The 27,929-nt window shown below is 41.0% G+C and overlaps 1 protein-coding gene across 1 annotated transcript; it reads right to left on the minus strand.

Annotated features, from left to right (window-relative positions):
• Positions 1 to 501: 501 nt before the first annotated feature.
• Positions 502 to 7,262, minus strand: tada2a (transcriptional adaptor 2A). The gene is made up of 15 exons (XM_079564890.1): positions 7,158 to 7,262; positions 6,781 to 6,887; positions 6,643 to 6,702; positions 6,449 to 6,540; positions 5,980 to 6,137; positions 5,293 to 5,381; positions 5,105 to 5,177; positions 4,962 to 5,025; positions 4,407 to 4,450; positions 2,793 to 2,903; positions 2,643 to 2,714; positions 2,259 to 2,391; positions 1,166 to 1,209; positions 914 to 993; positions 502 to 714 (listed from the first exon to the last, which is right to left on the minus strand). Exons 1-15 carry the CDS (start codon positions 7,180 to 7,182, stop codon positions 529 to 531), a joined length of 1,338 nt encoding a protein of 445 aa, XP_079421016.1. The 5' UTR covers positions 7,183 to 7,262; the 3' UTR covers positions 502 to 528.
• Positions 7,263 to 27,929: the final 20,667 nt, after the last annotated feature.

The following is a 27,929-nucleotide window of genomic DNA, read 5'->3' on the forward strand; positions in this document are numbered from 1 at the left end:
TAACTTGTTTTTCCTGGTACTCGGCCCATGTACTGTGCCACTTGCCTACTTAAAACCAAGTCTGCGGAAAACATAACGGTACAAATCAAGATGTATTATGTAAAGGCTCTTAAAATTACAACTGTATGTGGCAGGATTTTAAAAAGCCATTATTAAATGAACAAAACAAAACTTTCATTTGAATACGCACAGACAGTTCTTTTAATGCTCCTCTGTAATCCCAACGCTGCGTTCTGGTTTTGCCGGTGACGCGTCCTTATCATCAGAGCCTGGATCTTGTGTCCTAATCAGACCCGTTACTGCGGTTCAGCTCTCTGCTCTGATTAACTATCAGAGTCCAGTGACCCGCTGCCTGCCCGGACAATTATCATCACAGCTCTACCACAACACGAGCCCACGCGTCAATGATGCACCAGTCACTGTGTCGCTCACTGAGACACCACAGACTGGGCTCCACATACTGTATGTTCTAAATAGTGTTGTTACAGATTAAACAACAGCATGTCCACAGTATCGTCCTCCATGTCTCTAGGCTTTAGTGATGTAGCCCTCCTTGATGAGAAAGTCGTATATTTTGCGTGTCTTGTTGACGTCGATCTTGATTAGCGCTCTGGCCTGTGCGAGCCGTAGTCCCCCTTGCCGCCTGCACTCGTTCAGTAAGGCTTGCTTATATTCGAGGTAGGCTCCTGGCACCAGACGCACCACTTGGCACAGCTACAAGCACAAAACAACACGCGGTCACTAAGGGATGCTAAAATATCTGTGGACATTTAAGTAAATTGGATCTGTATTTCTTTTTTTGAATAGCTGTAAGTGTTTATCCAACCGAAGCACTACATTGTACAGAGTGTAATGCATCCTTTGCTTTTATGAGGCCACTGTGAGCCATTAGGCGCAGACAAGTGATAAGTACCTCTTTCTCTCGCTCATTGAGTTTCTCTGTTCCCGGCAGTCCTGTGAGGTTCAGGGGAGGGGCACTGCGCCTACCTGATACTGTGAAACAATGACCAAGAGTCAAAACATTTTTGGATAACATGCAGAGCATCAGAAAGGGCAGAAAAGACTTCTAGCAAACATAACTGTTGTTATTTTGTAAAGTGCAACATGCAAAATACTTATGAATGTGACTGGGGCAGTGATTAAGAAAAATAATCATCATTTTTACCTGTAACTGGGAGTGGCGTGACAACTGGAGTAATGCCTGCATCACTATAATGGGAAACAAAAGCATAAACTTTACCACAAGAGCAAAATACCGTATTTTCCAGACTATAAGTTGCACTTTTTTCATAGTTTGGCTTGGGGTGCGACTTATATATCAAAATATATAACCCCCCAATGTTTGTTGTGTACCACTGAAGATTTAAAGCAGAACTAAGTAACTCATGCCTCTAGAGGCCATAAGCATCACTGCAGGTGTCGTAGCATGTTGCATTTGTTTTTTACTCATTAATTGTCCGTGAGAGTAGATACTATGCTGACAGAAAAGACAAAAAGAGAGAGGGATATTGTACATTGTGCCACAACTCAATTACACAATGGAGATCATTTTTATCACTCAAACCTGGCTGTAAATACTGTTTAAGTGGCGCTATCCCGCCGTCAGCTTGTTAGATTCTTTGTGATTCTATTATTGCGCCTCCGACCCAGAGGCAGGGAAGTTGCAAGGGTGGTTTTCTGGCCAGAGACACCAGGGGGAGATGAAAGACCCCCTAATCATCACATTAACACTTGTATTATCCCCAGAGGGACTACAAAAAGGATTTAGAAAGGTAAACAAGTTACTTAGTTCTTCTTTAAGAAACGATAATGGAGCAGCAGAAGGAAAGTGCGGAGTGAGCAAGAAACTTGTGAGGGACTGATGAAAGTGGAGGTTACTCTTATTGCAATGAAGAAAACAAAAAAAGCTAATCGCAGCCTAAAAGCTAGATGGCTAGAGGAACAAGTATGCAAATGGTTGCTTTAACAACATGCGGACTGGAGAGGCTTGTCAACGGTGCAGTTACGCCTCCATGCCCAGGTAGTTGCCAAGACTGGTGCGACTTATGTTGTTTTTCTTCTTCATTTTGACTTACACTCCGGAGCAATTTATAGTCCGGAAAATACGGTAACCGGTTTAAACAAGCTGAAAATACTTGAGTAAAACACAGATTATGAAGATTAAAGACAAATAAAACAGAGGTAACCGTAGGAGTAGGTCACCCTTCCCCTGGCCCTCCCCAAACACTCTGGTAACAACAAGGAATTTGAGCTCTCACATAGCAGCTTGTTTGCTAAGCCACTGCTGGCAGGCCCGGCTGTCCTGGATGTACTGCAGCATGTCGGAAAGCATGGTCCTCTTCCTGCGCTCCTCCTCTCGCACACGCTTTACTCGATCGTACACCTTGGCGCCTAGATGCAAAGAGACAAGAGGGTCAACCTGGACATAATCAGTGAGGCAGTCAGATATACAGGGAAGGGAGGTTCAGAGAAGCAACTGCTATATATTATGCATTCATCATTCCAAGCAATTCTCAAATAAAACTGTTGAAACATTTATTGGCCAACATACGTCCCTGCATTATAAAACACTGTCCTGCCAAAGTAGGCAGAATGAAACAGCTTTGATGACAGATGAGTAGCAAAGGTCAAGCACAACTCACTGCAGAAAGACTTGATTCCTGCTTTCCTGTACTCCTGCAGGCGGTGGATCTCCTTTCTCAACTCGAACTCCACTAAAAACACAAACAGCAGACTTGTTTTATATATTTTTTCCTGCCAACTCTTATGGATTGGAGTCTTCGAATACTTACAGGCATTGCTTTCAATAAATTTATCATGTTCAGTTGGTCCCACTACACGAGCGAATCGTCTCATTGCGTCGTACATATCTTGCACTTCTTTTGGGTAACATCGCTCCAGCACTAAGACAGAAGGAAAAAGAGGAACAGCAGAGTGAGTAGGCAGCAGCTACAGACAAATATAACACAAAAATATCAAATATCAGACACCACTAGCTTGAGATCTCAGGAGGTTTCAGGAGAATAGGAAGATATTTTATGTGCTTTAAGAGCTGCTAGTGCCATTTCTCTTTTTGCTTTTATACATTTGAAAAAAAAAAAAGATCTTTATAAAAGGTCATTCTGCTGCATGTTCTTGAATGTTTTACATGAATGTTTCCTGTGGTGCATCAACTTTTCATACTAGAAATTGAGGATTAGCTACGCTCATTATGGGCCCATGGGGCTGTTATTTTGGAATGGAGGCTTTTTTGTACGTTTTAATTTCTTATTATTTTACCTACATGACTAAAAATATCTACAGTGTCACCAAAAATGACACACACTCTACAAGAGCCGAGTTGTGTTCATCCAAGTATTGGCGTGTTGCTGAGTAACAGACAAGTGTCAAGGAAGGAGAGAAAGCTGTTGTGTGGGTGTGACAGGAGGGGCTGTGTGTGCTGGCAGAGCTGAGCCCAATCTTCTCCATCAGTGCTTTTAACTGCGAGTGCTAATTAGCAGTTGCCATACACCGGCCTAATGCATGAAATCATGCAAATGAGTGGACATAGAGATGAAAAGGGCACATCTCTATGGAGCAGTTGATCAGGCCTTTAGTGCCTGAATAACAGCAGCACACAACTAACAAACAAACACATGCAAAAGCAGAGTGTGACTCATTTCATATAACAAGCTGCTTCAGAACCTCACACATCGGCCGCAAGCCACAACAGGGGCCAGTGTGCCTCCAGCAATAACGGAGACATGATACCGTGAGCCTCCAGGGCTCAGCACATGAACACACACACAAGCACACATGTACACACTCTGCCCACAGAGACAATCTTTGACAGTCTCCATGACAACGGTCTGCAGCTCCGGGGCGACTGCAAGCCCGCTTTTGTCTTGAAAGACCGGAGAGATAAGACGAAGGAAAGGGAGGCTGGAGGATACATAAATAAAACATGAGGAGAACTCTTGAACTCCCAAACCACAAATTCTCACAGCAACATGTGGGGCTGTTTTCTGAGTCAGCGGACAACAACCAGCCTTAATTGGACAAATCCATTCATAGCCAGGCTGCACTCAAGCCTGAACCCTGTGGAAAACCAACCTGTGACAGGTGGATCAATAAAAGACAGCATATTATATATACCAGCAGTCATGGCATGGTTTCTATTCACACGAAACATTTACACCATGGCACACAGACTCTGGAGACTATTCCCGGCCTGATAGTAAATACACGCTTCTGTCAGCTGCCACACTCCAGCACCACTGGGGTTAGTGTTGGTTATTACATTGGACATGTTTGCATGCGCCCATAGAAACTGCCTTTAACAATTTGTCTGGTAAATATCAAATGCCTGCACAGACTGTTGGGAGTACCGTCATAGCCAACCCAAGTGTGTAACCCTAATTACTTACTCTGAAATTTACGCAAGTTGATGAGGCCATGGTCGCGGATAATTCTGAAAAAAATTAAAATGATGCACATTAAAAATATGTAAATTGAATTCATCAAATGTTTATTTTTATAACTTCATATGTTAGATCAGACTTTTCCAAAATCACGTGTGCGAGAGCTATCTGAACTGAAGTATTTCAAATGTCATAACCCCTTTGAAGATCTTCTTTCATGAACATAGAAAGCTTTACAGTGGACCAGACATGTCAAGATGCCTGACGATCCTGAAGTGCCATTCCTACGCGCTTGGAGAGCACACAGTCGTTAACGCTGATTTAGAGAAGGATTCATTACAGCCCTGATTCAGGCAGGTGTAACAAAGCAACAAGTAAAGGATTTGACACAAAAACGGAATTGACAAAATGGTCCCTGAACATGAACTAAGATGTAAAAAAAAAAATGGTTTCAGTCGTAGTGCATATTGTTAAATACATACAATGCCCTCTAGTGATAAACAAGGCTCATTACAAGTAGCAAGTGGCAAGCATCAATCTTTAAATTAAATAAACACTTACTTTTTTCTTCGTTGCCTCTCTCTTAATCTGGAATGGTAGATATCAACGACTGCCAGCTTTAATGCTGAAATTAGCAACATAAACCATGACAACTGAAACATTTTGTTATTGTTTTGTAAATGTCAAGGCCAATTTAAGCCCACCTCGTAAGACATCAGAGTCATCATCCACAAAGTCAATATCCTTCAAGTCCCATTCTGCATAGTTGTCAAACTCCTAGAGGAAAGAAAATAGACATAGCAGTTGTTTTGACAGGAATAATGACAATATTGTTACAGAGTCAACATTGAAAATTACTTTGTTAAGCTATTTTAACAGCTGTTGAACTCACCTCCATAAAGTCTGCTCTTGCAGGCATGTAGCCTGCCATATCTCGAGACAACACAGAGTCAAATGTGGGACGAGGCGGATCATCTGTGGCTATAAATCAAAAACATACAATACTTAAAAGGAACTATACCTAATTTTGTATTTTTTTACAATGTGACAAAATGGGCTTTTCTAGCATCACGGCAAACCCGTTTTGACCATGCACAACATCAACAAATCATAATATGACGCAAACTTCATGCATCAGCCTGATTTTTCCGCCCAAATTACTACTTTTACAAGATACTTCTATGAGGCAAAAATAATTTTATCCTACAGAAGAAAAAAAAAGTGATGTCCTTTAAGCATGATGCTTAAAATCTATGTACTCTACCCTTAAGGTTTCAATGTGGGCTTTAGTCTCTCTTAGTCTTTTGCTGAAATAGTTCAGATCAAATAATCTGAACCTAAATTTAGCCATATGCCAGAAGCTGAACAAAATTCCAGGAGGGACCAGCAGCTTTTTGGACAAGAGTGAGAATGTTTGTTAAACACCCAAACAGTGCTGCAGATGGAGAGATAAAGCCTTCTACAGATTCATGCAAGTTCTTTTGCTACAGTAATAAATGCCTGTAACCTGAAAATAAAACATTTTGATACGGAGAAAAGAATCAATCAATAGAGGAGATGTGTTAAAGAAGATACCTACGTTTAAAGGGAATTGCAGTATCTGCAAAATGTGAGTCTTTCGTTTTCTGCAGGCTGAGTAAGGTGGAGGAGAACAGTGGATTATTGATGAAATTCTTCATGTAGTGGCTTTCACACTCCTCTTTAGTCTTTGTGCGCATTTGATATGCCACGTCTTGCCTGTGGAGACAGATTCAAGATTACTTGCATCTAGTCAAGTACATAACAAATGACAAATATTACAGATTTTAGTCACAGCAAAATACTATTTTTTTTTTTTTTTTCTGAAAGCATGTTGACACTTCAATCCACAATGCCCAAATGTTTTTTTGTTTAAATTATTTCAATTTGTGTGATACTGCAGTTGGTCAGGTCTAGGTTCAGCAACATTATGGAGCAAAAGTAGGTCAGCTGACCAACCTGAAAAATGTTATGGCTCAAATGGTCAAATAGATAAACTTCTGTGTTGCATGTTTTGTACCACAACTCACCAGTTTCCAAATCCACAATCCATAACCGCTTCCAAAAGAGCCATTTCTTCCTGCGCTGTCCATCCAGGCTCCAGCACAGGAAAGTCTGAAGTCTGAGAAAATAAGGTATGGAAAGACAAAAAAAAACATCAGCTCGCCAATGGTGCATGTCTATCGTTTATCTTTCTGATATGATTAAGAGACTAGAAACATACCATAATTTCATATTTGTGATCACTCTGATGCTTCTTGAATTCAAACCCTCTGGTATAACACTACAACAACAGAAGTTGCACGTTAATCATTTGCAGAAACTTAAAACAAATACAATATTTAGTTTATTATTTTTTTACTTGGAGGCAAATAAGAAACGGAGACGGGCCACACTCTGCACATTTAATATAAGGTTCAGTGAGATGAGATGAACAGCCTTTGCACGGAGGTTTATCAAACGGATCATCTGCAACGAGATTCACACGGTACAGCATTGTTGTCATTGAAAGTGCTATTAAAGCTGCTGCACAAGTCGTTTAATAAGTTCATGGCTAGGAACATTTATTTAGCTTGATTGTAAGCTAGGTGCGTTTAAAAGTAGAAAAAAAACACAAACAGAGGCTAGCATACGTTAGCACACAAGGCTAACTGTGTTTACTTTTCCTATAATAGCAATCATAAAATAGGTTAAAGCAAACAAATTACATATACTTTATCTTCTAAGGATAGGACTTACTTCCAAAGGAAGCCAATCTGTCCATATTTTTGTAACTGAAAAAAACCAGCTCCAAAATGTATTGCTATGATTCCGTCTGCGTTGCTGTTTCTGCTCTGAAGGCAAAGCCAATCGAGCCAAACGAATCGATTGCAGAACTTTAAAATACATTTTAGTGAACAGAATATTTATTTGTATTACTCTACACTTTGTTCATACTTTTAATGTTGTATTGTTTACGGTCGCATGAAAATTAACTTTGGACACACAGCATTTTGTCTTAAAAGTTATAACTGTAATGTTCATATTACGACACACGGTGGCGCACTTGGCTTATATACGATGGCATTCCTCACGTTCAAGGTGTGTTCTTTGTCTGTATCTATCCAGTCTTCTTCAACAAACAAGGTAGTTTATTTGATTAGAAAGTTGTACATCCTGCATATGAATGAATGAATGCTCTTCATTTTCAGTATTAATAATAATAATGATGATAATAATAATAATAATAATAATAATAATAATAATAATAATAATAATAATAATAATAATAATAACAATAAAAATAATAATAATAATAATAATAATAATAATAATAATAATAATAATAATAATAATAATAAAAAATAATAAAAAATAATAAAAATAATAATATTTATTGTTGCCCGATTGTAACCTCAGCATCTTTCGGATTTTTTTAGTAGTTTAGTAGGCCTAAACTACAAATGACCGAGCCATGAATTTTCTATATTGGGCTGATATGACTTCTTAACTTCTTAACAAATCCTTAAGGGGATGATTAACAATAGGCTATTGTGTGTATTCTCTGTGTGCATAGTACCCCTTTTCCTCTGAATATAGGATCAAATTTAATGGCCTGGTGGCTTCATGAGTATCAGCAAAGTCCCCAGAAATATGATCAATAACAGGAGAAATAAATACATGTGATAGATAAACACTTTGGAACAGCAGTCATTTGTTAAAGATGTGGATGGTACTAAGGTTTAAAAGGGCCTTTTGGCCACACTTCAGAAAGTGGCCTATATGCTTAAAGGCTTAAACCAATGACACTATGGAACACATCAAACAAACATTATTCTGAATCATTCTGTTTCTATGATTCTTCACTTTTGAACGTCTTCAAACAAACATCACTCATCCATCTAAAATGTCACGGTCAGCATATGTGGAGGCATACTGAGGAATCACGTCTTGGCACTGAATGTGGGCAGAATACATTACCAACATAGAGACAAAGAGAATAATGTCAGACTCACAAGTGACATGTGTGCTTCCCTGCCTCGGCCCCTGGCTGCTGCAGCATCAGTGCCTGTGGGGGGGACAACCTGCTGTCGCTCCCGCCACATGCCACCCCCGCTCTTTGCTTTTATTCACGTTTAGCTTCATGGCATTAGGCCTGAAAGAAACGCCAAGCCCACAACTTCAGTAAGCGGCACTCAAATACAAGAGGCTTTGAAAATAGACGTGTGCCACATTAGACACCCCACCCCCAACTTGACAAACTCCACAGTCTCGGACCATTACTTCACCTCCTACAATTGCACTTCCCAGCTGCTGTGATTTGAATATCAGGGCCCCTGAAAGGAGGGCATCTGGCACACTCCTTAGAAGAGCACAAGCAGTTCAGCGCCGCACTCTCATGGAAATGCTCCTAAACAGGATTAAGTCTTTGAAGGAGTTAAATGAGCAACACTTACATTTTACCAAATAAAAGAACCATTAATGGAGACACCTGTGTAGTGCCTCAATATGGTTCTTGAGAGTTCTTCCATTGGGAGGAAATCTACAGTTTATTGTATATCTAAACACACAGAATATACAATTTTATAGTGTCATTTATTCCATGCAGATTTTTTCACGGTTACATGAATGCAATTTTGATGAATTCCTGGACCATTGGAAAATATGGAGCGTGTTTTAAAAATTTAGATGTAGGCTCTGAAGTATTTATTCTTCTATACTCTTTTCCACCTTATAATGGGAAATCAATGGACTGCATCCAAGACTGAACCTTTAAGGAATACATACATACATACATACTACAAACTTGCAGAGAGCAGGTTTGACCGCCTATAGTTTCTGCTATAAACCTGTCTCTATTGTGTGTCTTTACATCTTGACAGTGGAAACCAAACGCCTGACACAGAAGTCTACACCCTGCTGTGATACCATCTCCAGCTCGTATCGACCCTCTCACGTGGCTCCAAGTGACTCAGGTCAAAGCAATGATTTCGAAGCACTGAGCTTATTGTGTGCTGATGAAACACTGGACTGGAGACATTTTTGCCATTGTGTGTGAGAAACTGGCTTACTTTGTTTCCCTGTTTGCTCTTAGTTAACAGCAAAGTGTGACTGAACGAGCTAGAAAGGGCTTGCACCACTTGACACAGTCGGGAAATTAGCATGATAGTACCACTTCGTGTTGTGCATAAGCATCTCACAACCTGCATGACCTCATTTCCTTCAACATCGGCCAACCCTCACTGTGAGTAAATTAATCCAAACAGATGACTGATTTGGACTTATCATCTGTTTGTTTTCGCTATAAATATGTGGTTCCCTCTACATGTTTTTGCAGAGAGCTGAGTGGACATCTTCCCATGACCAAGGTGAAGCCAAGCAGCCACTAAAGTTCACGGAGGTCACCAACTGGGTGTGTAAGCTCAGCCCTTTCACACATGACACACCTCCACTCGCGAGCCCGAGAAAACATATGCTTGGCCTCGGAGCAGCCACCTATGTATTTTACAAAGGTTCTTCTTACACTTTTGTAAATGGGACACCGTGGCTTTGTGCTGATTCAGGAACAGGTTGGACCGGTCACTCGGTCTCGAGCAAATACAATACAGCTTAAAAACATGAAACGAATATTTTTGTTATCGTCCCCGAGCCTAGATAACTGAAGCCATATATTATGCATTAAACTAGTGTCAATTTAATATACCTGTAACAACTTCAAAGAAAGAAAAAAAGAGGATATTTATTAATAATTGAAATGTATGAGATTTAGATCACCAATTGATTTTACATCTTATTGCCCAGTTTAGTTGAAATATTGACTACAGTGGAAAATTCCTGGACGACGAAGACCCTTAAAAAAAAATATTGCCAAACTTAATGCATGGGTTGCACACACGTAGCAACAAAACAGTGAGTGAAAGTACTCCGGCCGTGTGAACCTCTAAGAGCTTCCTCCGTGCCCCTTACAGCCCAGCAGCTCTTCCACAACAGTGTCAGGACAGATCAGCGCTGCTCCTCTTTGACTGTCCCAGCGAGCGTCGCCCCGGGGAGCCACTGCGGGCCTGTAGCTTTAGCCCTGCTCCCAGCTCATTCAGCCCTCCTCAATCCCTAACACAATATCCTACTTGGCCTAATCTCCAACAAGAATGGCGATGTGCATTATCTGTGCTGGCGTTTGGGAGAATGGACAGAAATAACAGGCAGGGGACAATGTTGAGAGAAAGTTTTTGTGAAAGGTTGAGCTGCTGTATCTAGTGCATAAATAGCCTCTAGCCCTTAGGTAATAGAGAGGGAAGAATAGGCTGACTTTAAGAATTTTATGTCATATCTCAAGGCCCCTTCCCTTCAGATAGAGGGCAGGGGCTACATAAGTCCATGGTTGATTCCCTGTTTTTGAAATAAATAATCAAAAGGAGTGGCAAAACACAACCACCCCTGCTGGAACATCAAGGCTCAAGTGTGCTCATCCTCAATATTAAACAATTAACTCTTTGGTTTGTTATGATGTCACATGATACTGTATTTCTTAAGTGGCATCACTGGACGGGGCCTCCTCATCGTCTGGTAGGTGCTAAAATGCATCGTGTCATCACTACATTCTCCTCTCGTGGCATGCAGCCAAGTATTTTTAGTTCAACTGTTAAAAAAGTGAGCGTGGTCTTAAACAGCAGACGCAGACACTCGGATGTGGATAGCTGTCGCCAGTCACACCATGGCAGGGGTCTGAGACGTCTGTCCTGTCACTTTCTAGTGCACACTACACAGCACAAATTTACACCCCCTACGCAGCCGGAGTGTCCACTGTCCACGGCTTCAGTGTGGGATCACTGCCGAGGGATTAGCCAGCTGTTCACAGGGAGTAATAGCTTTGTGTGTCAGGTGGAAGGTCAGAACTGAGTCAGCAAGTTATTAACAAGCCACTTATTGAGAGCAGAGGTAAACACCTTAACAGTAACAGTAGTAAAACAATAATACGATAGCAGTAGATGCTGCATTTACAGTGAAGTCTTTATTGCATTGTTTCAATCTAGCAAATATGTAGATTGTTTTTGTAGGTGGCTTCAAATCGTTAAGTTTTATGATTATCTCAATCACAGTTACTCGTTTATACTACTTTTTTTTTTTTATTTAAAGAAAATCTTCATAAAAAATATGGTATCAGCATAGAATTACAACAGTGTGCCTCTGGTGGCTGCTTGGTACTCCGGGTCTTCTGCAATTCTGTTCATGTTACAGCATTTAGAGACAATTTTATATATGTTTTGGATTAATCCATGTGTGGAACTAGTCATGGTTTGTCCTGTTTAGACCTGTTTAGCATAAGGTTAGACCTGGTGTGGTCTTATTGCAGACCGGGGTTAGATCTGGTGGTGCTAGAAGAGCTTAATTCAATTGTGTGGTGAAAAGTTTGTGAATGAATGGATACAATGTTGGGAGTCAGAACTGGGCTGTAGCTATAGATGCTACTGTAAATGGAATTTGACTCTCAAGTATTATAATAATATATTAATAATATTAAATATGATTAATTATTGATCATCAGCAACACACAACATCTGCATAGCTTTTCATCTTAACAGGGAGTGGTTCGTTAAGTTTGTCAGTGTCAGTATATTGAAGTTAATGTTATCTATCTAGTTGTGAAATCCACAGGTTTTTCAAAATCACTGTCTCTTGCTGACAAATGAGTTCCCTCCGGTCGTTCACCACATTAGTCCTCATACTATCTAATTTACCGCTAACACCAGTTTGGGATTCTCACCAGTGCTTGAAAAGCTGAATGAATAGTGTGCCATTGTTTGCTGGCTTGGGAACACAAACTCCCACGAGAAAGGACACGACTGAAACCGTGGCTGGAGTTTGAACTGCCATGTGTTTCTCATCGCTGCAGTGCAGTGAGTGATCCTTGTGCAGCGCTGCTTGAACTGGCCTCGGTCCGGCACGTGATCAGATCTAAACCACATGTTCCAGTCAGATTGTGTCTGTGGGCTCATAAAGATGCAGTCAGCCTCTTTGCATGTTGGAGACGTTTTCCACTCTTCTTGGCTGATGCAACAGAGCCACTCACATGGACTGAGTGTGTAGTTCTCCTGACTAAGGGCTTTGGGAGCTGATTTATAACACAACACAGGAATGAGTCCATGGGAGTGAGATGTTGCTTTTCTAAAGTCTTTCTCGGGATAATAGAGACAATTAAATGTTATTTACAAATGAAATCAGGACAAAGCACATGAATAGGGTAAATACTTCTCAGAAAATAGATCAGTGAATATAGATCACATGGTTACAATAGTGTGACTTTGACTTTTAAAACACTGGTTGTCAACTGGTGGGTCACATGACCTTATTGTGAATTGTTCCACAATGCAGTCCTCTGTACCGGTAAAGGTTAAAAACTGTTGTGTTTTGAGAGATGGGGCAAACTTCCTGTCTGGCCTCAGGCTGTTGGTGATTGACAGGACACAACCATAATAATGCGTTTACTCAGGAAAACACATAACTCAGATTCAGTGACAGAACAATGACAGTAAAATTAGAATTCCTCTTTGAGCGTTCTCGCCTAAATTATAACCTTTATTGTTTGTTTTGAAGTATCGAAGTTCCATAAAGGGTTCAATCATTAACTTGACTAAACTGTCATTTGTAGTAGGGAAATTACTTGTTTGTGTTGCCTGTTGCTGCAAATGTATGATACATGACACTCTGAAAAGAAAAAAAATGTCTCAATGGTTTAGTTTTGCTTTCACAATATAAGAGAAATTGCAATATTCAATAACTGTCTTGAATAACAATAAAGATATTATTTTCATTTTTATATATACATATATTATTTGTATACATTATTTATATAAATCATTTTAAAGGAATAGTTCACCAGTTTTCCATACTGAGATATGTTCTTACCTGAGCTTAGACGAGTTGATGCGTACCTGTCTGGTCTTTGCGCGTGCCCGTAGAAGAGCGTGGTTGCTTCTAACTTCCCCCCATTTGGAGCTATAGGAATATACTGGGAGAGGCCGATGCTAAAAACATCTCGCCTAAGCTCAGGTAAGAACATATCTCAGCATGGAAAAACTGTGAACTATTCCTTTAACACAGTACATTACAGTTTAGGGGAATGGATTTTGGACCAAAACAAAATGGAAAACAAAACATTTTGAGAAGCTTTTTAAACTTACCATACCTTTTTGTTTTCACAAAAACCTCATTCAGATGGAAGAGCACAGTTAATTTAATGTAGTGATGACCTGTATTGACCTGTCCCACTCTCTAAATGTTATTGTATCTAATTGTATTTGCTCAGCTCTTGTCTGTTACTTTATCATTAAGTCCATCATTTCATTGATGGACTTAATGATAACAGAAGCTGCTGGTGGTGCTGTAATAGTGGATGGAGCAGCCACACATGGAGCGCTGTGCCTTATCTTCCAGGGCCCGGGGGCTGAGTGCAGCGTGAGTGTACAGGTCTATACACATCTCAGCTCTTTCCCCTGGTCATCTGCATTCACAGCGCTCATTAATATGCCATGGGTAGTTTTATTCCCATTCAGCAAATTAGCAATGGAAACCTGAAACCAGATGTTATTATGTCAGGTTTTCCCTGTTACTTTTGAGTTGCACCTGTGGGAGAAAAAGACTAGAAAAGTCACGGCAGCTTTTGTGTTGAACTATATCTGTTGCAGGGCAATGTGACACCAGCAGCAAACAGGATGAGAACAGGAATGAGTGTGACCCCATGACCCCTTTCGCTGCACAGTGAAGAAACTGCACGATCAACTTCCAGAAAAAGCTCACAGCACACAGGTGTCTCCCTTTAGGCCTGCTCCTGCTCTGTCAATGCAACAGAGAAGTAAATCAATATTACACATGCGGCAACTTTTCACAGTGAGCTCTGTTGCAGTTATTGGCAGCCTGGAGATATTTTGAGCAGAAACTGACACGGAAACTATTGAAAATGCTTGGGCTGAAATGGTAGAGTATATATATCATAGACTTTCCTAATAAACATTTTGATAAAAGTAGCCTAGCAACGTGCAAATTATTATGATACTACAACGTCAAAGCACATCTAAAATAAACCCTTTGCCTGTTGATAGATACTTCTATCTCAGAAGGCGTCAGGGCGTTAATGTTTCCGGTCACACACTTCGGACACAGTTTGAGGACGACTGTTTGCAGCACATGCACAAAGATAAGGAAACGTTGCGGCACCTGTCTCTGCTGGAGCTCAGCAAGTCGTGACCCCTCGACCACCCACAAGAGCAAATACACTGTAGCAGCTCAGGGATGCTGTCCACATTACGGGTTCTCAAATATCATACATCTGAAGTTGTTAGTGATTTTGTGATTTAGATTCTGATGATGCACACTGGCCGCTTCAGGTGGTACAGGATTAATCCTTGTTTAGGGCTACTTTAGGTATCATTTACTCCTATTTCAGTTTTGTTTCTCCTGAAACTTAGACCTGGTTGATTCATTAACAGGTGGTTTCCTCACACAATATTTTTGCTTGGGTTGAAGTTAAACATTTCCTTGATCAACCATAGATTAGTCTGTTTTGGTTATGTCGCACACTCCCATTTTGCCCTTATTTAGCCACGCATTTCTCATCTTAATCCCGATAATAACCCTTATATAAGCCAGGATTTTGGTTTATTCCTGTCGATCATTAATCAAAATATTTTCCCAAGTGATACAAATCTTGGTGGGTGTGAGAAAGAGTGGCTGTTGCACATGACTAACATCCAACTCTGCGTAAGTAAATCCCTATTTAATCCCAAACTTTTGATGTTTACATTTTGCCCTTGTAACTTCATATCACTCCAGGCCAACCCCACTTCCTGTATTACTACATCCTAACGTCTTTCCAGTGACTTGGCCATGTGTGCGAGTGATCACCCCTTTCCTCGAGCCAATCCATCACTCCCTTCCTGTTTTGAGAAGTGGTTCGGTTTACAAGCTTCCTGTATGAACCAAAGAACTTCCCCTACGACCTTCTGCGTCCCGTGGATCTCTCAACGGCCTTATCTGCTCAGGCATACTGTGGCACAATTACAGGCTTTAGACTCACAAGGCCATTCGCTCAGGCACTTTAACCTGTAGGTTCTCTGCTACATTCGTGGCCATTTTTATGTACAAAACTGCTGTTATTCAGGCTTTTGAAATACTTATAGGTCTACACATTATGATCTTATTGATTGGTCTAACCTAAAATACTGTAAAGCCAATGGAAAGCTCCTTAGTGTAGCCCTTTTCCCAGATCTGGTGACCCTGACACTCTACCCCAGTGTTGACAGACCTCTCATTGTTTGGATAGTGTCTTTAGTGTCTCCTCTCTGACCTCTCACTGATCATTGGAGCATGTAGGAACATTGCGGTCTCGGGAAGCCACCAAGGATGCATAGGACCACCGTCTTCCTCGCTCGTCCACCAAATAAAACGGGGCCTCATGTTTGTGTGTGGCAGAAAAGTGCTGAAGTAGTTCGAGTTAATGAGAAGAAGTGCTGAGGCTGCTCATGAAACCTATAAAGCCCAGGAGGTGCCGTACCTGGTTGAAATACAGTTGGTGAGATGCAAAGTGGCTTTTTTCTCTTTTGACCTAAGGAGTTCACCTTGAAGTTAATCTTTTTTTTTGAGGCTCCATTTGAATAGTTTAGGGGTAAATTATATCAAACATTAGAGATATTTCTGTTTATCTCTCTGTTGAACCAAAGAAAACTAACTTAACATCTCTGATGAATATTTTGTGTAAAAATCCAAGAACTAACTTTGCAGTGTGTGTGTATACTTGTGCTGTGTAGTGCATATTTTCCATTTGCATTATCAACCAGATAAAGCGGAAGAAAATGGATGGATGGATGGATGGATGGCATTATCAATCAATCAATCAATGGATTTGTAAAGCCCAATAGCACAGGAGAGTTTTGCGTCTCGGGACTGTACAAACATTAAATCAGTGAAACAAAACTGTAAACAAGACAATGTTAAGTCCAGGCAAATGAAGTGTCCCGACAAACATAAAGTCCAAATAAATGCTGGCAGCAGGTGGTGACGAGCCGCGTGGGTGTCCCCCGTCCTTAGACTCTCCGGCACGGCGAGGAAAAACTCAAAAACCCAGTGGGAGAAAAAAAAAACGTCAGGGAGAACCACAGAAGGAGAGATCCCCTCACATGGATGGACAGAATATAGATAGAACCATGGCCGATGTTGGCGGGGTTTCTCTGTTCCTCCATGGACAGGGCTGAAGACCCTAACAACCCACCATCTAAAACAGGCACTCCATGGGAATAGTAATGAACAGACTTAAGATAAAATAAATATTGTATCATTAAGACAAAGTCTGCAGTAAGAAGAAGAACTAGAGGAGAGCGCTCAGTGTGCCGTACTTCCCACAGCAGTGTTCTTCCAGAGGTAGCTTTACTTCAGGCTGTGGGTTAGAGCTTTACCTAATTGACCTGATCATAAGCTAATTTGAAGAGGTATGTTTTGAGCCTAGTCTTAAATGTAGAGACTTTAACATGAGCTGAGAGTTGATTCCATTATTGGGTCTGGGTGTGATTCAGTTTGGTGCCTTATGAACTGTAGTCTTGTTTGTTTTTCGGTCATGTGACCTGAGGTTTATATGAACTCTGTCACAGATGTGCAGCGTGTGGACTATGTCATCTGATGTAAATGTTCTATTGTCTGTTTCTGTGTTTTTTGTCTGCCTTTCTTGGTTTGTCCAGAACAAACAAAAATCTAATCTGATTTTTAAAAATGCTCTTGCCATTTTTTGTATAGAATTTTTTTTGTGGTATATTTTAGCTTTCCGTTACTGAAGTTGGACTCGATTTTCCTGGGTGATATATTTGCAATATATTTATGGCTTTGCTAGACCTTCCTACAACTGGGTGACATGGTTGTGCAGTGGTTAGCCCTCACACCACAGAGCAAAACGGTGCCGGGCTTGATTTCCATGTTCTTTCCATGTCTGAGTAGGTTTCCTCCGGGTGCTCCATTTACCTTACCACTAAGTCTAGGAGTCCATCCCTTGTAAAAAGATTCTGAAATTTCACAGGGATTTTTTTTTTACCTTTAAAATTGTAATTATATTGAACCTTTGTACTTTTCCTCGACAGAAGTAGGCCACGCAGGTACAGAGATTAGGGTTGACTCTGAGGCTTAATCTCCCTCAAAGCTCAACTCCAATATTTCACCTGCAGATTATCACCACATAAAGTCAGTATCATTTAGACAGAAACAGATATCCATCTGGCCAGGTCACCTAAATCGCCTCACTGACACGCACACTGACTGAAATGAATCTCAGCAAATCAATACCGTTGTGACTCAAGAATGCACTGTTAGGGAGTGGTTCTTCATGTGGTAATTTCCCAGAGCTACATTCCCCTTTGCTGTTGTAATAAAACATCAGGAAATAAGCATTGGAAAAAGCCCCTTTAACGAAAATAAAGATGCAGCCTGGGTCAAAGGGCATCTCCCAGGTCACCGTTTGAGTACAGCCCATCTGTACAGTGTAATTAGACTAACAGGTCCCATTACATTCCTGTCTATTGTTCACCAGTGTTTACAATGAGGGCCCTGTCTCTTCCTCGAGAGCTTTGGTGGTCACATGACTCTCCTTCACCGCTGTAGAGCCTGCATTGGGCTGACGTGAGACTGGCAAAGCACTTTTCTTTAGTGAAGAAACGACTTTGATGGTTTATTTTAGTTTATTTTAGTTTGGTTTAGCAAAGCCTGTTTGTTTTCGTGCTGATGTTCCACAGATAAAGATTTAGGTAATATTGTTTGCAAATAGATGTTGTATGTTTTTGAGGCAGCCCTGAAACTAACTGAGCATTTCATTTTTTCTATAACACAATTTGTCAGTGGCATCTCAACGGTCCAGTCACGGCAATGAATAGCATAATAATAAAGAATATGACAGAGGTACTGTTTAAAACTTATTTCCAAAGATGTGTTGTATTCTCCTGTCAACAGTTCAATATTGAAAGCAAAACCTCTATTGGTAAAATTATTCATGACTTGCTCATCCCAGGCCCTGCTTGAACATGATTTTCTATTGATAATTATATTTCTTAAGAAATGAGTCAGTGTTTTGGACAAAACCTTTGAGTCATGCCCGTCTTTGTCAACTAAAGTTATCTGTACATGAGAGGTCTATGCTGTCAGTAGTTGTAGACGACATCACATGTACATCCTGTCAGTGTGAACGCTAATATTAAATCCGAAACGGAAACATGAAGGAGCGTGAGACATCTCTGCTGACGCTAATATGGAGTGGCAGCTCGGTGACGTGTATTTATAACATGCTCCCCTGAGTCGTGTCTGTCATTATAGATGCAGTGTAAAGACAAACTAAACCACAGTGTGGAAGCAGAATCCACGCAGCTTCTTCAAATGTTGAGTAATATTTGGAGACTTGTTCATTCAGTGTGCCATCTCTAGATCTTACTAGGATGACTGAACTTCCTATTTGGACACATTTAGCCTAGTTTATGCTATCATGAACATTTTGGTTTGAGGGGAGACCAGAGCACCTGGGCTAAACCCACTCCAGCACGTTGAGAACATGCAAACTCCACACAAAGAGGCCAGGGCGTCAAACTTGTGATATTCTTTTACTGGCGACACAGGCTCTTTAACTAGAAGTGCTGTGCACATTTACCTCGTTACAAAATATTTGAAATTTGACACCAGGCAGTGCTCTCTGTCTCTCTCCCAAACCTGATTGCAGTTTCGCTTGAGTTTTGTTGCATCTAATTTTATTGCAGACACTGGTGACAATGTCTGAGCGCGTGTTGCAGTTTCAGCTCCTTTGTGGTCAGACTGTGGGAAAGAGGCCAAAGATTTTCTGTGAAGGGAACGCTCGCTGACAAGCTCCCAATAAACGGCTGTAAGTGCAGCGTGTCACTGGTGTCCACTTTGCCAACAGGGAGTCCATAAGCTGTCGCACTCCTGAGCCGTGCTTAATGTTTGACTTTCTTCACTCATTAAAGATTGTGTCTGTACAAGAGGAATGTGTGAATCACGTGCTGCACTTTGAACCAGGAAGATTCAATAATCCTTTTTGTTTTTAAAGTTGTTACAATAAGGCAAGGACCATAACAGGTGTAAGCTTGCATCTAGTAGAACAAGACTACTTTATATGCAGCTTGAATAAGCCAAAAGAGTAAGTTTTAATCAGGGGTTGCTTCGCTTGTGCTTAACTATAGGTCAAAATAGGGAAATGAAATCTAGTCCAGCCAGTGAGGGTCAACATTTTGTACTGAAGCACCTACTGGACATGTTTACCCTTGTCATAAAGCCTTTATGTATCTTTTAAGTACAATTTACATCTTCTTCATAATGGTTCTGCTTTCAGATTCATGTTGAAATTCTTTCTTGACAAAATCCCCAGTTTATCCAGACATGGGACAGGTCCAAAAGGACTGTGTTCCTCCATTTTTAGCAACAGATATAGTAACCACATTGATAATTGCCTCCACCAAAAAGAATGACGCCAAAAAACCTAGAAACTGTGTTCATCTTTTTCCCATTTGGTCCAAATGCCATCCGCATTCCTGCTTTAGCCGTAAATGTGCACCATCCTGTGACAACACATCTTAAATGTACCTCGTGTTTGTAGAGCAAACAAGGCTGGGCCGGGACATAGGGTGTGGTGGTCCTTGCCCCAGTAAAGTGCCACATTTGGCTAATCCGCTCCATGTGAGTGCAACCCGACCCCTCTCAAGCAACTGCCCTTTCTCTGATGAAAGACTCCCCAGTGGGTCATCCATACAGCAGGACCTGTCAATGACCTATTATTCATCTTCATTACCCCCTCCCAAAACCTGCTCAGGGCATGTTTAAACCATCACCTCACCAGAAAAGATATTTCAATTATTGTTGACTTTAACGTTAATATGACAAACTTCTCATTTCAATTAAAATTTTCCCTATTTTTATCCCTGGTTTGGCCATTTTTTATATCTTTTAGGAAATGGGCACAGGATGTGACATAAGAAGAGGCAAACGTTACATAACTGTCACTGAACCAATGGGCCATGAGCAAAACTCATTTACTATTTCTTTGGATGATGGAATCTTCTCTGATGTTTCAGAACATAAAAATCTACTTATCTTCATAAAACGAGCCATATTAGAAAGACCTGAAAGCTTTATAATCTTTGCCCTGGCTTCACCCCTTAACAAATCACTCTCCATACGCTGTGGAGATGAAATGTGATGCCGTAAAGTGTCTCGACCTGTTGAACACAATAGATGCAGAAATCAATAGTGAAATCCTACCCTGTGGCATTGTGCAAATGGATTTTAACTCAACCTAAAGTATATTATAACTTATAACTTGAATATAACTTATAACTTTAGCAGATTTGATGACACAAGATGAAAAAAATAAAACCCTCGAATGGTCGTCATTGAGGCATTCTTGAAGCCCATTACATAAACCAACGGGATTGGCTCGGATTTGAATTTAAAGAATGCATTGTTTAACACACTGCTGATGCTTTCCCCTTAAACCGCCGTCCTTGCTGTTTTTATTCAAACAGTTGGCAAACATCTGGAAACCATAAGATCAGAAGCCCAATTATCCCACAAAACCAGAGTAATGTCTGAAATGTGGATGTGCAGTTCTATCTGTTGAAAATAATAATAATGAAAAATAATCATTTGGGGCAAAAAAATAATGACAATACATTTTTCAAAAATCCATGACTTTTTATTATTGTGAGAAGTGTGTGTTTAGTTTGGAACTTGTGTTGGGCACCAGAATACTGTTCTGTCTTCAGCGTCGTGGGTTTGAGTCCTCCTCGCTCTTCACCCAGTTTCACCCTGTGCTGTTGTGTTGAATGAAACCTACGGGCAAAAAATCAGACAGAAAATTAATGATTTAAAGAGGAAATAAAGACATTCACAAACACAGTGCGTGTAAGGCAATCCAGGCAATGGTTTGTAAATGCACAACCCCCAAAAATGCACCACAGATCCCTCTCTCAGCAGCTCCCATCCCACATGAAAATCAGGGGCAGCTGGCCGTCCCACAAGTGGAAGACACAATTATATTATGCCAACAATTGACATGCACAAGACTGCTGCCTGCCTACACACGGACACACACATACTGTATCTGCTCATTTACGGATTTTCATTCTCCAGTCGGCCTTGTACATGTAGACGACTGACCATCCTCGCTGTATATGTGGGATTGTTAGCAGAATTACTTAAAATACTCCGGGTTTTGCCATCGCACGGGTCAAAGTAGTCAATTAACTCTTTGGATAACTTCAAATCATAACAACGCCGCCCAAGAAGCAACTTCCTGTTTCGATCCAGCACGCCAAAATAAAAGCACACAGCTTGTCTCATTGATTAGTTTAGCAGGTACTTGCAACATTACAAGAATATAATTAAATACACACATTTTAAGTTTTGTCTGTTAATAGTTAGGCAGAGAGAAAGTTGAACTAATGAATAAGATGGTGCTTTTATTTTGGTGTGCTGGATCGAAACAGGAAGTCACTTCTTAGGCGGCGTTGTTCTGATTTAAGTTATGCACAGAGTCAATTGGACTGGGTATCTGAAAAGTTTCAACCTATTACCCCCCAAGCATATTTTCTCCAGTTCGGTTTTACCCAAATCTAAAAACTTCTCGACTGGAGCTTACAGCCTATAGGCCAGTGTGACACCTCATTTGAAAGCTAAGACTTACAAAAGTGATCGTGACTATTTTGTGGCTTTTTCATTGCTTTTTTCATAGCTTTTTTGTCATGGTTTCACCACATTTTTGAAGCTCTTTTGTTGCTTTTTTTTTTTTTTTTACGTTTTCGTCACATTTTTCATTTCTTTTTGATGCTTTACTTTCTAAGAAGCTTTTAGATTTGGGTAAAGCCAAACTGGAGAAACTCTGCTTGGTTCAGGCGGGGGTTAAGAGGTTAATCTCCACAGTCAAAAGCTGTACTGTGAACGGATGGAGCTGTGTCAGGAAGGTACAATGCAACAGTCCTTTTGAAGCGCATTCCCAGACGCTCTCAATTTCATGCATCATTCATTCTCTCTGGATGCGGGTGATGTGTCTTGCCCAAGGACACAACAGAACGCACCAGTGGAGAAAAAGGAATTTGAACTGCTGGACAAATGCTCGATAACCACTGAGCCACTGCCGCCCCTTTGTCAAATGATTATGCAAATCATGGCTTGTGGTGGTGAGCGCATAATCTTGCACTAACTTGTATTGAAATATTGGCGCCCCCACTGCATTTAAACATAATAGTCGAGTGCGGGGAGTCAATGTCGAGTGGTGCCGTTGTGCCGCGGCATTGTGGGTAAAATATCTTCAGTATGCGCTTGTGTCGTGGATTTGTGGTGTTGGCCCATGCGGAGATTGGCTGGCGCCGCGTTTGGCACCCACTGATGCAGCTCCAGATGCGCTCCGTCTCTGATGGTTGAAGAAGGACTGAAGGAGAAGGAGAGAGAAAAGCTGCAGGGAACACAAACCTAACCTTTTGTGCCCATTTTACCCCCCTCATCCGTCTGTGCTGTCCCAAACAAAAGATGAAATCTGTGTCGGGCCTTGAGCCTTTTCTTTACCTGTAAGTGCTTTCGACTTATAAATCAAAATTAGAATAAGGTTTGTATTTTACTCTTAATATTTAGACTGGTGATTCATTAAATAAATAAAAACTGAGGGAAAACCTTGTGTTGATTTGAAGATCCAAGTGATTTTTAATTTTTTTTTTTTTACAAATCAAGCAATTGTAATGCTTGTACCTGAATAAACACTGCGTCACCTTTAAGGCGTTAATTAGATCAGTAATTAGCCGTGCGGTGGGCCAGGGTTACCCTCACTCTGGCCGTCATGGTCCGAAAGATTAATGCAATTAGCTCCAATTGTTTAAGCTGCACGTCCCTTTCAATTACTCTGCAGCAGACAATGAGTGGCTGTTTATGATGCACAGCTAATGAGCAGCATGCTGCCACCGAGCATCAGCGCATGTCTGACACTGCTCACACACATTTAACACAGTGGTCACCAAGACACAGCCCTCTTCCACGAGGAGCATTCACAACATTCAAAACCCTGACGTGGAGGTCAAAATTCTTCACTGGATTGTATTACATGACCCAGTACAAAAGATTAGGTTTTGATTCCTGGACCTCCACAAGTTTTCTCATGTCTTCAACGTCAACACAAGTAATTTTTTTCATAAAGGTTTGTGGATCAAACGTTCAGCTTTTATAGATTCTATATATGGATATTTTTGATAAAATGTGCCCCTGCTCTGAAGTTAAGTCACTTTAAAATTTGATGTCAACGCACCCAGATGCACTGTCACCACTCTTTTTGATGTGTGCATGAACGCTTTCTTAGGCCTGCTTTTATCATCATCCTCAAAATGATGGCGCAAGCAACAAAGTTCTTAATGCTCACATCCAAAGGGTTTATTTGAACTTGTCGGAGTGGGAGGAGGACATAAAAGTGTGGTAGAACTTTCCAGACTCGCATTGTGTTATGATGAAGAGGCAATAAAATATAAGAATACCCTGAGGAGAAGACTGAGCTCATTGTTATAAGTTCACAAACGTCCCGTAGCGTCAGACAGTGTGAAATCAGGAAGAGCCTCATACAACTACAACTGTTCCTCTGTGAGAGTCATCGCTGCAGTAATGAGGCGGAACTAAAACGCCATAGAGTGTGCAATAATGATAAGGATTCATTTACATTAGCTGCTGTTACGTTTAATATAAATGTCAGTTAAAGTGGTGTAATTAGATGAAAATACCAGGCAGCCAATTTTCATTTTCAATAGCACTTTTATTAATATGTATAGTATACTTCAATCAATCAATCAATCAATCAATACATACTATACTTATAGTATGTATTTGATTTCAAGTGGTTGATTTAAGATATTTGTCTCATCTCCTATTTTTCAATTTAAATGAAAAAAACAACAACAAAAACAAATGTTGTTATTGTGTAATTTCCATGAATCTCTGATCAGCTTCACTTGCGCAAATAACACATCATTATTTTCAAAATATCGGAGTGCTTTACATTAAAATGAGCCCAAAAGCAAGTGTAATTTTAAAGCACCTTCCTAAGTCTGAGGGTAACCTGGCTGCCAGTAAATGTCAGCCTGGTGTCAGGACAGCTTGGCCCGGCAACAAAACATCAATTGTTTCCAATTGGCAGAATTTCCACCCCTCAGCCACAGTGCTGGCCAATCAGAAAGCAGCTAAGAGGAACTGAGCACATTCACCCTGGCAACGGCTTCAGTCCACCTCCAGAGCGTCCTCTCTGTCTCCATCAGATGGCCAAATAACAGCTCTCAGACGGGATGAGGTAACCTCTAATGCAACAAAGGGAGGTGTCTGTGTCCGAGGTCCTGTGTGTAGTAATGTCCCCCACAGATGGGACAGGAGGTTATCTCTGAGCAGGAGGAGGGCGTTTCTCCAGCGGATGAAGTGTGTGAGCAGAGGCAGGTCCTCTCAACAGCTCAGTCCGGTGGGGGAGCACTGATATGTGAGCCACAGCACTGATGTGGGAACAGCCTTAAGACAAGAGTGGGTGGTGCAGCCAGAGCACAAGACAAACCACACTTATTTGAGTAACCCTTCCCTGACCGCGCCTCAGCAAACGCACATCTGTAGCACACACCCATCACTGCTGTGCTCAAACCAAGTACAACTATGAGCTCGCTTCACTTCGCTGACAGGGCGCTATGAGGGTCTGACGGATATGTCAATGGGATAATCTCACTCACATTATGTGCTATAGTTTTCCTGTTTTACTCTATATATTGCATGACAGTACGGAAACAACTGTATAAAATTATAACTCAATCACATTTATGTAGTATATGCTGTAACCAGGCCAGTGTAATCCATACTAAACTATTAGTGATCACTTCCCGTTGCATCTGGCCATCCCTGCGCCCTGGCAATCCCATTGGCTTCCCGCTATAATCACTGTTGACATGGGAAATTTAATCTAGATATCTTGGTGATGATGAAAGTGGTTGTAATAGGATTAAACTGAGCCTGACAGGAGTGTGACATTGCCACTGCGGGGCATTACTCCACAAGTGCAGCACTGTATAACTGTACATTGGCATTGATATAGTCAGTGAGCATCTGCAAAGTCTAAATATTTGCCACTCCTCATGCACATTAGGCAGTGACATTTGGACAGAAGTGTTAAAGTGTCCACAACATAGAAAAGCGTATTCATTTTATGGACAGAAGAAGATAATATTTGTGTTTTTGCTCCTGCCTTGTGTCCTATGACATCATGGACTTCTCCCTCCAAACAGGACGAGGTCTTCATGGGTCGTCCTCCTTTTACTCAAAGTATATTTCCAGATAATTTGGCAGATTTCATAACCCTTCGCCAAAAACAAAGGAAAGAAAACAGGCCAGTGCGTTGTTTTTATGTCTCAATGTCCATTGCGGAAGGTCAGGGGTTCGATTCCTAGCTCCTGCAGGTGCACACTGTCATTGTGTCCTTGGGCAAGACACTTCACCCACCTTGCCTCCAGTGTCTGCGCACACTGGTGTATGAATGACAGTGTGAAGAGGTGAGTGGTTCCTTGATATAAAGCGCTTTGGGTAAAATATATATATATAAATTGCTATATCATCTACCATTGCCATAGTTAGTTAAGGATTAATGTTGTTCTTCAAATAACTCTCGTTCTTCATTGGGATTATCGCATCCATTATAATCTATATTACAGTCAATGCTGCTGTCTGCTGTTAGCGAGGTTACCCGTGTTGAGCTGCAGAAATTTCATGCCATAAATGGGTCAAAAGATCAGACAGTTTTCACTTAAAGTCATTTTCCGCGCCCTTGTACTGTGTCTATCTATGCCGTGAAACCTTTTAATATGGCTTCAGATGACGGGTGCAGGGTGCAAACCATTGCTTATAGGCTGAAGGCAAGGGTTATTAAGATTATTCGCTTGACTCCAGCCATAGAGCTTTGCAACCCACATAGTGAAATGACATTGGAGTAGCAATGCTCTAACTATAGCTAATCTGGTGGGTGTTGGTTCTGGGGTAAATTGTCCATCATTCACCCATTAAATTTGATGCACACAATGTCAGGGAGTTAACGGTACCCGCCAGACATGCTGTAAGACATCGTAAAATCGTCCCTTTTGAGCGCTTGATATGTGTCCCCATAAAAATCCTTTTAATTGTTTAAAAGATATCTCGTTTCAGTCCTAAAAGTTTATGATCTGATTTTATGATCTGTGTAGCTCTCCTAAATGTATAAGCGTGTTTATGCATCCCTTTGACTTCAAGTGCGATAAATCACTATTGCACTTATCCAACTCTCTCTCTCTCTTTTTGAGACAACAACTAGCTGCTGTCTGACTTTGAACAGCTCCTCTTAGTGCTGCAGGTTTTTTTTTTCCGCTATGCAAGCAGGCGTTTGACAAAGCAAATAAAATCCACAATCTAATGGCCAAAAATAAAGAAAATTGAGCAATGGAGGAAATGCATATAAAACATTTGTCTTTCTTCCCATAAAGGTATAGAAAACATATTTATTTTAAAGGATACTGGCTCCATTTCCCTTGAGGTGACTCCATTTAGACAGCAAAACATGAACAATACCACTCTTCTTTTGCATGGTAGGTTATAATCTTTATGTAGCCTTTATATAGCACAATGCTGACTCACCATCCACCATCACTGTCAAACACTTAAGGTTTGTATTGTATTGCGATCAGTGAGAGGTTTGTTGACATGTGTGGGGGAGTGGATCGCCCCAGAACACCTCCAGCTGTTTCCCCCCCCCCATAGAGCTACTATCACTCCTGTGTTCAGACCAGTTCATACCAGGTCGACTATTGATCCGCACCCAGCTGCTGCATCCCACAACCAAGGAGCCACTGAGGAGCCCACCTTTGACCCCACCACTGCCGCCGCTGCTGCGCTCTGCTGGCTGCTTCAAAAGGAGATGAAAACTATCAATCACTGCCTGCATCTGAGCTGAATGCATAAATCAATAGATATATGCGGCGCTCTTGGCCTTTTTATTGGATGAATCGCTCATGTGTGGCGTTGTATTGGGAGAGGGAGGTCAACCTCGTCACAGGCGGATTATGTTCAACTGCAAGTGCGCAAGGCCAGGAAATGAGCCCTTCAGAAGATGTGCATATACAACCTATAGTCAGCACAAGGCAACACTGTAGTGACCTGTATCAGCTGATGGACTGCCCTGAATTTGATGTATTATACAGCGATGATAACTAAATACTGAATCACACACAGTAGCTGAATCAACTGTTTCCCAGCAAGTTCCTGTTCTGCAGAAGAAGAATAAGCACAGCTGCCCCACAGTAACACATCGTCACAGACCTTTTTCTTTTTTTTGTTACTTTGAAATGATTTAATGCAATAAATGGTTTTAACCCTTTTTTTTAATCAAGGCTTTAGGCTTTCATTTAATGTAAGTGCGACTCTCTGTGTGACAAGCCCTGGTCTCCTCTACAGTGCTGTTCAGCCATCTGACTGTAA

This window comes from Gobius niger (assembly GCF_951799975.1).
Source record: "Gobius niger genome assembly, chromosome: 1".
Taxonomy (NCBI): Eukaryota; Metazoa; Chordata; class Actinopteri; order Gobiiformes; family Gobiidae; genus Gobius; species Gobius niger.

Coding starts and splice junctions, on each gene's coding strand:
- tada2a (XM_079564890.1), bottom strand. CDS start 7,182: ATGGACAGATTGGCTTCCTTTGGAA. Junction 5,026..5,104: donor TGACTCTGATGTCTTACGAG/GTGGGCTTAAAT, acceptor TGCTAATTTCAG/CATTAAAGCTGGCAGTCGTT. Junction 2,392..2,642: donor AGGAATCAAGTCTTTCTGCA/GTGAGTTGTGCT, acceptor CTTTGCATCTAG/GCGCCAAGGTGTACGATCGA.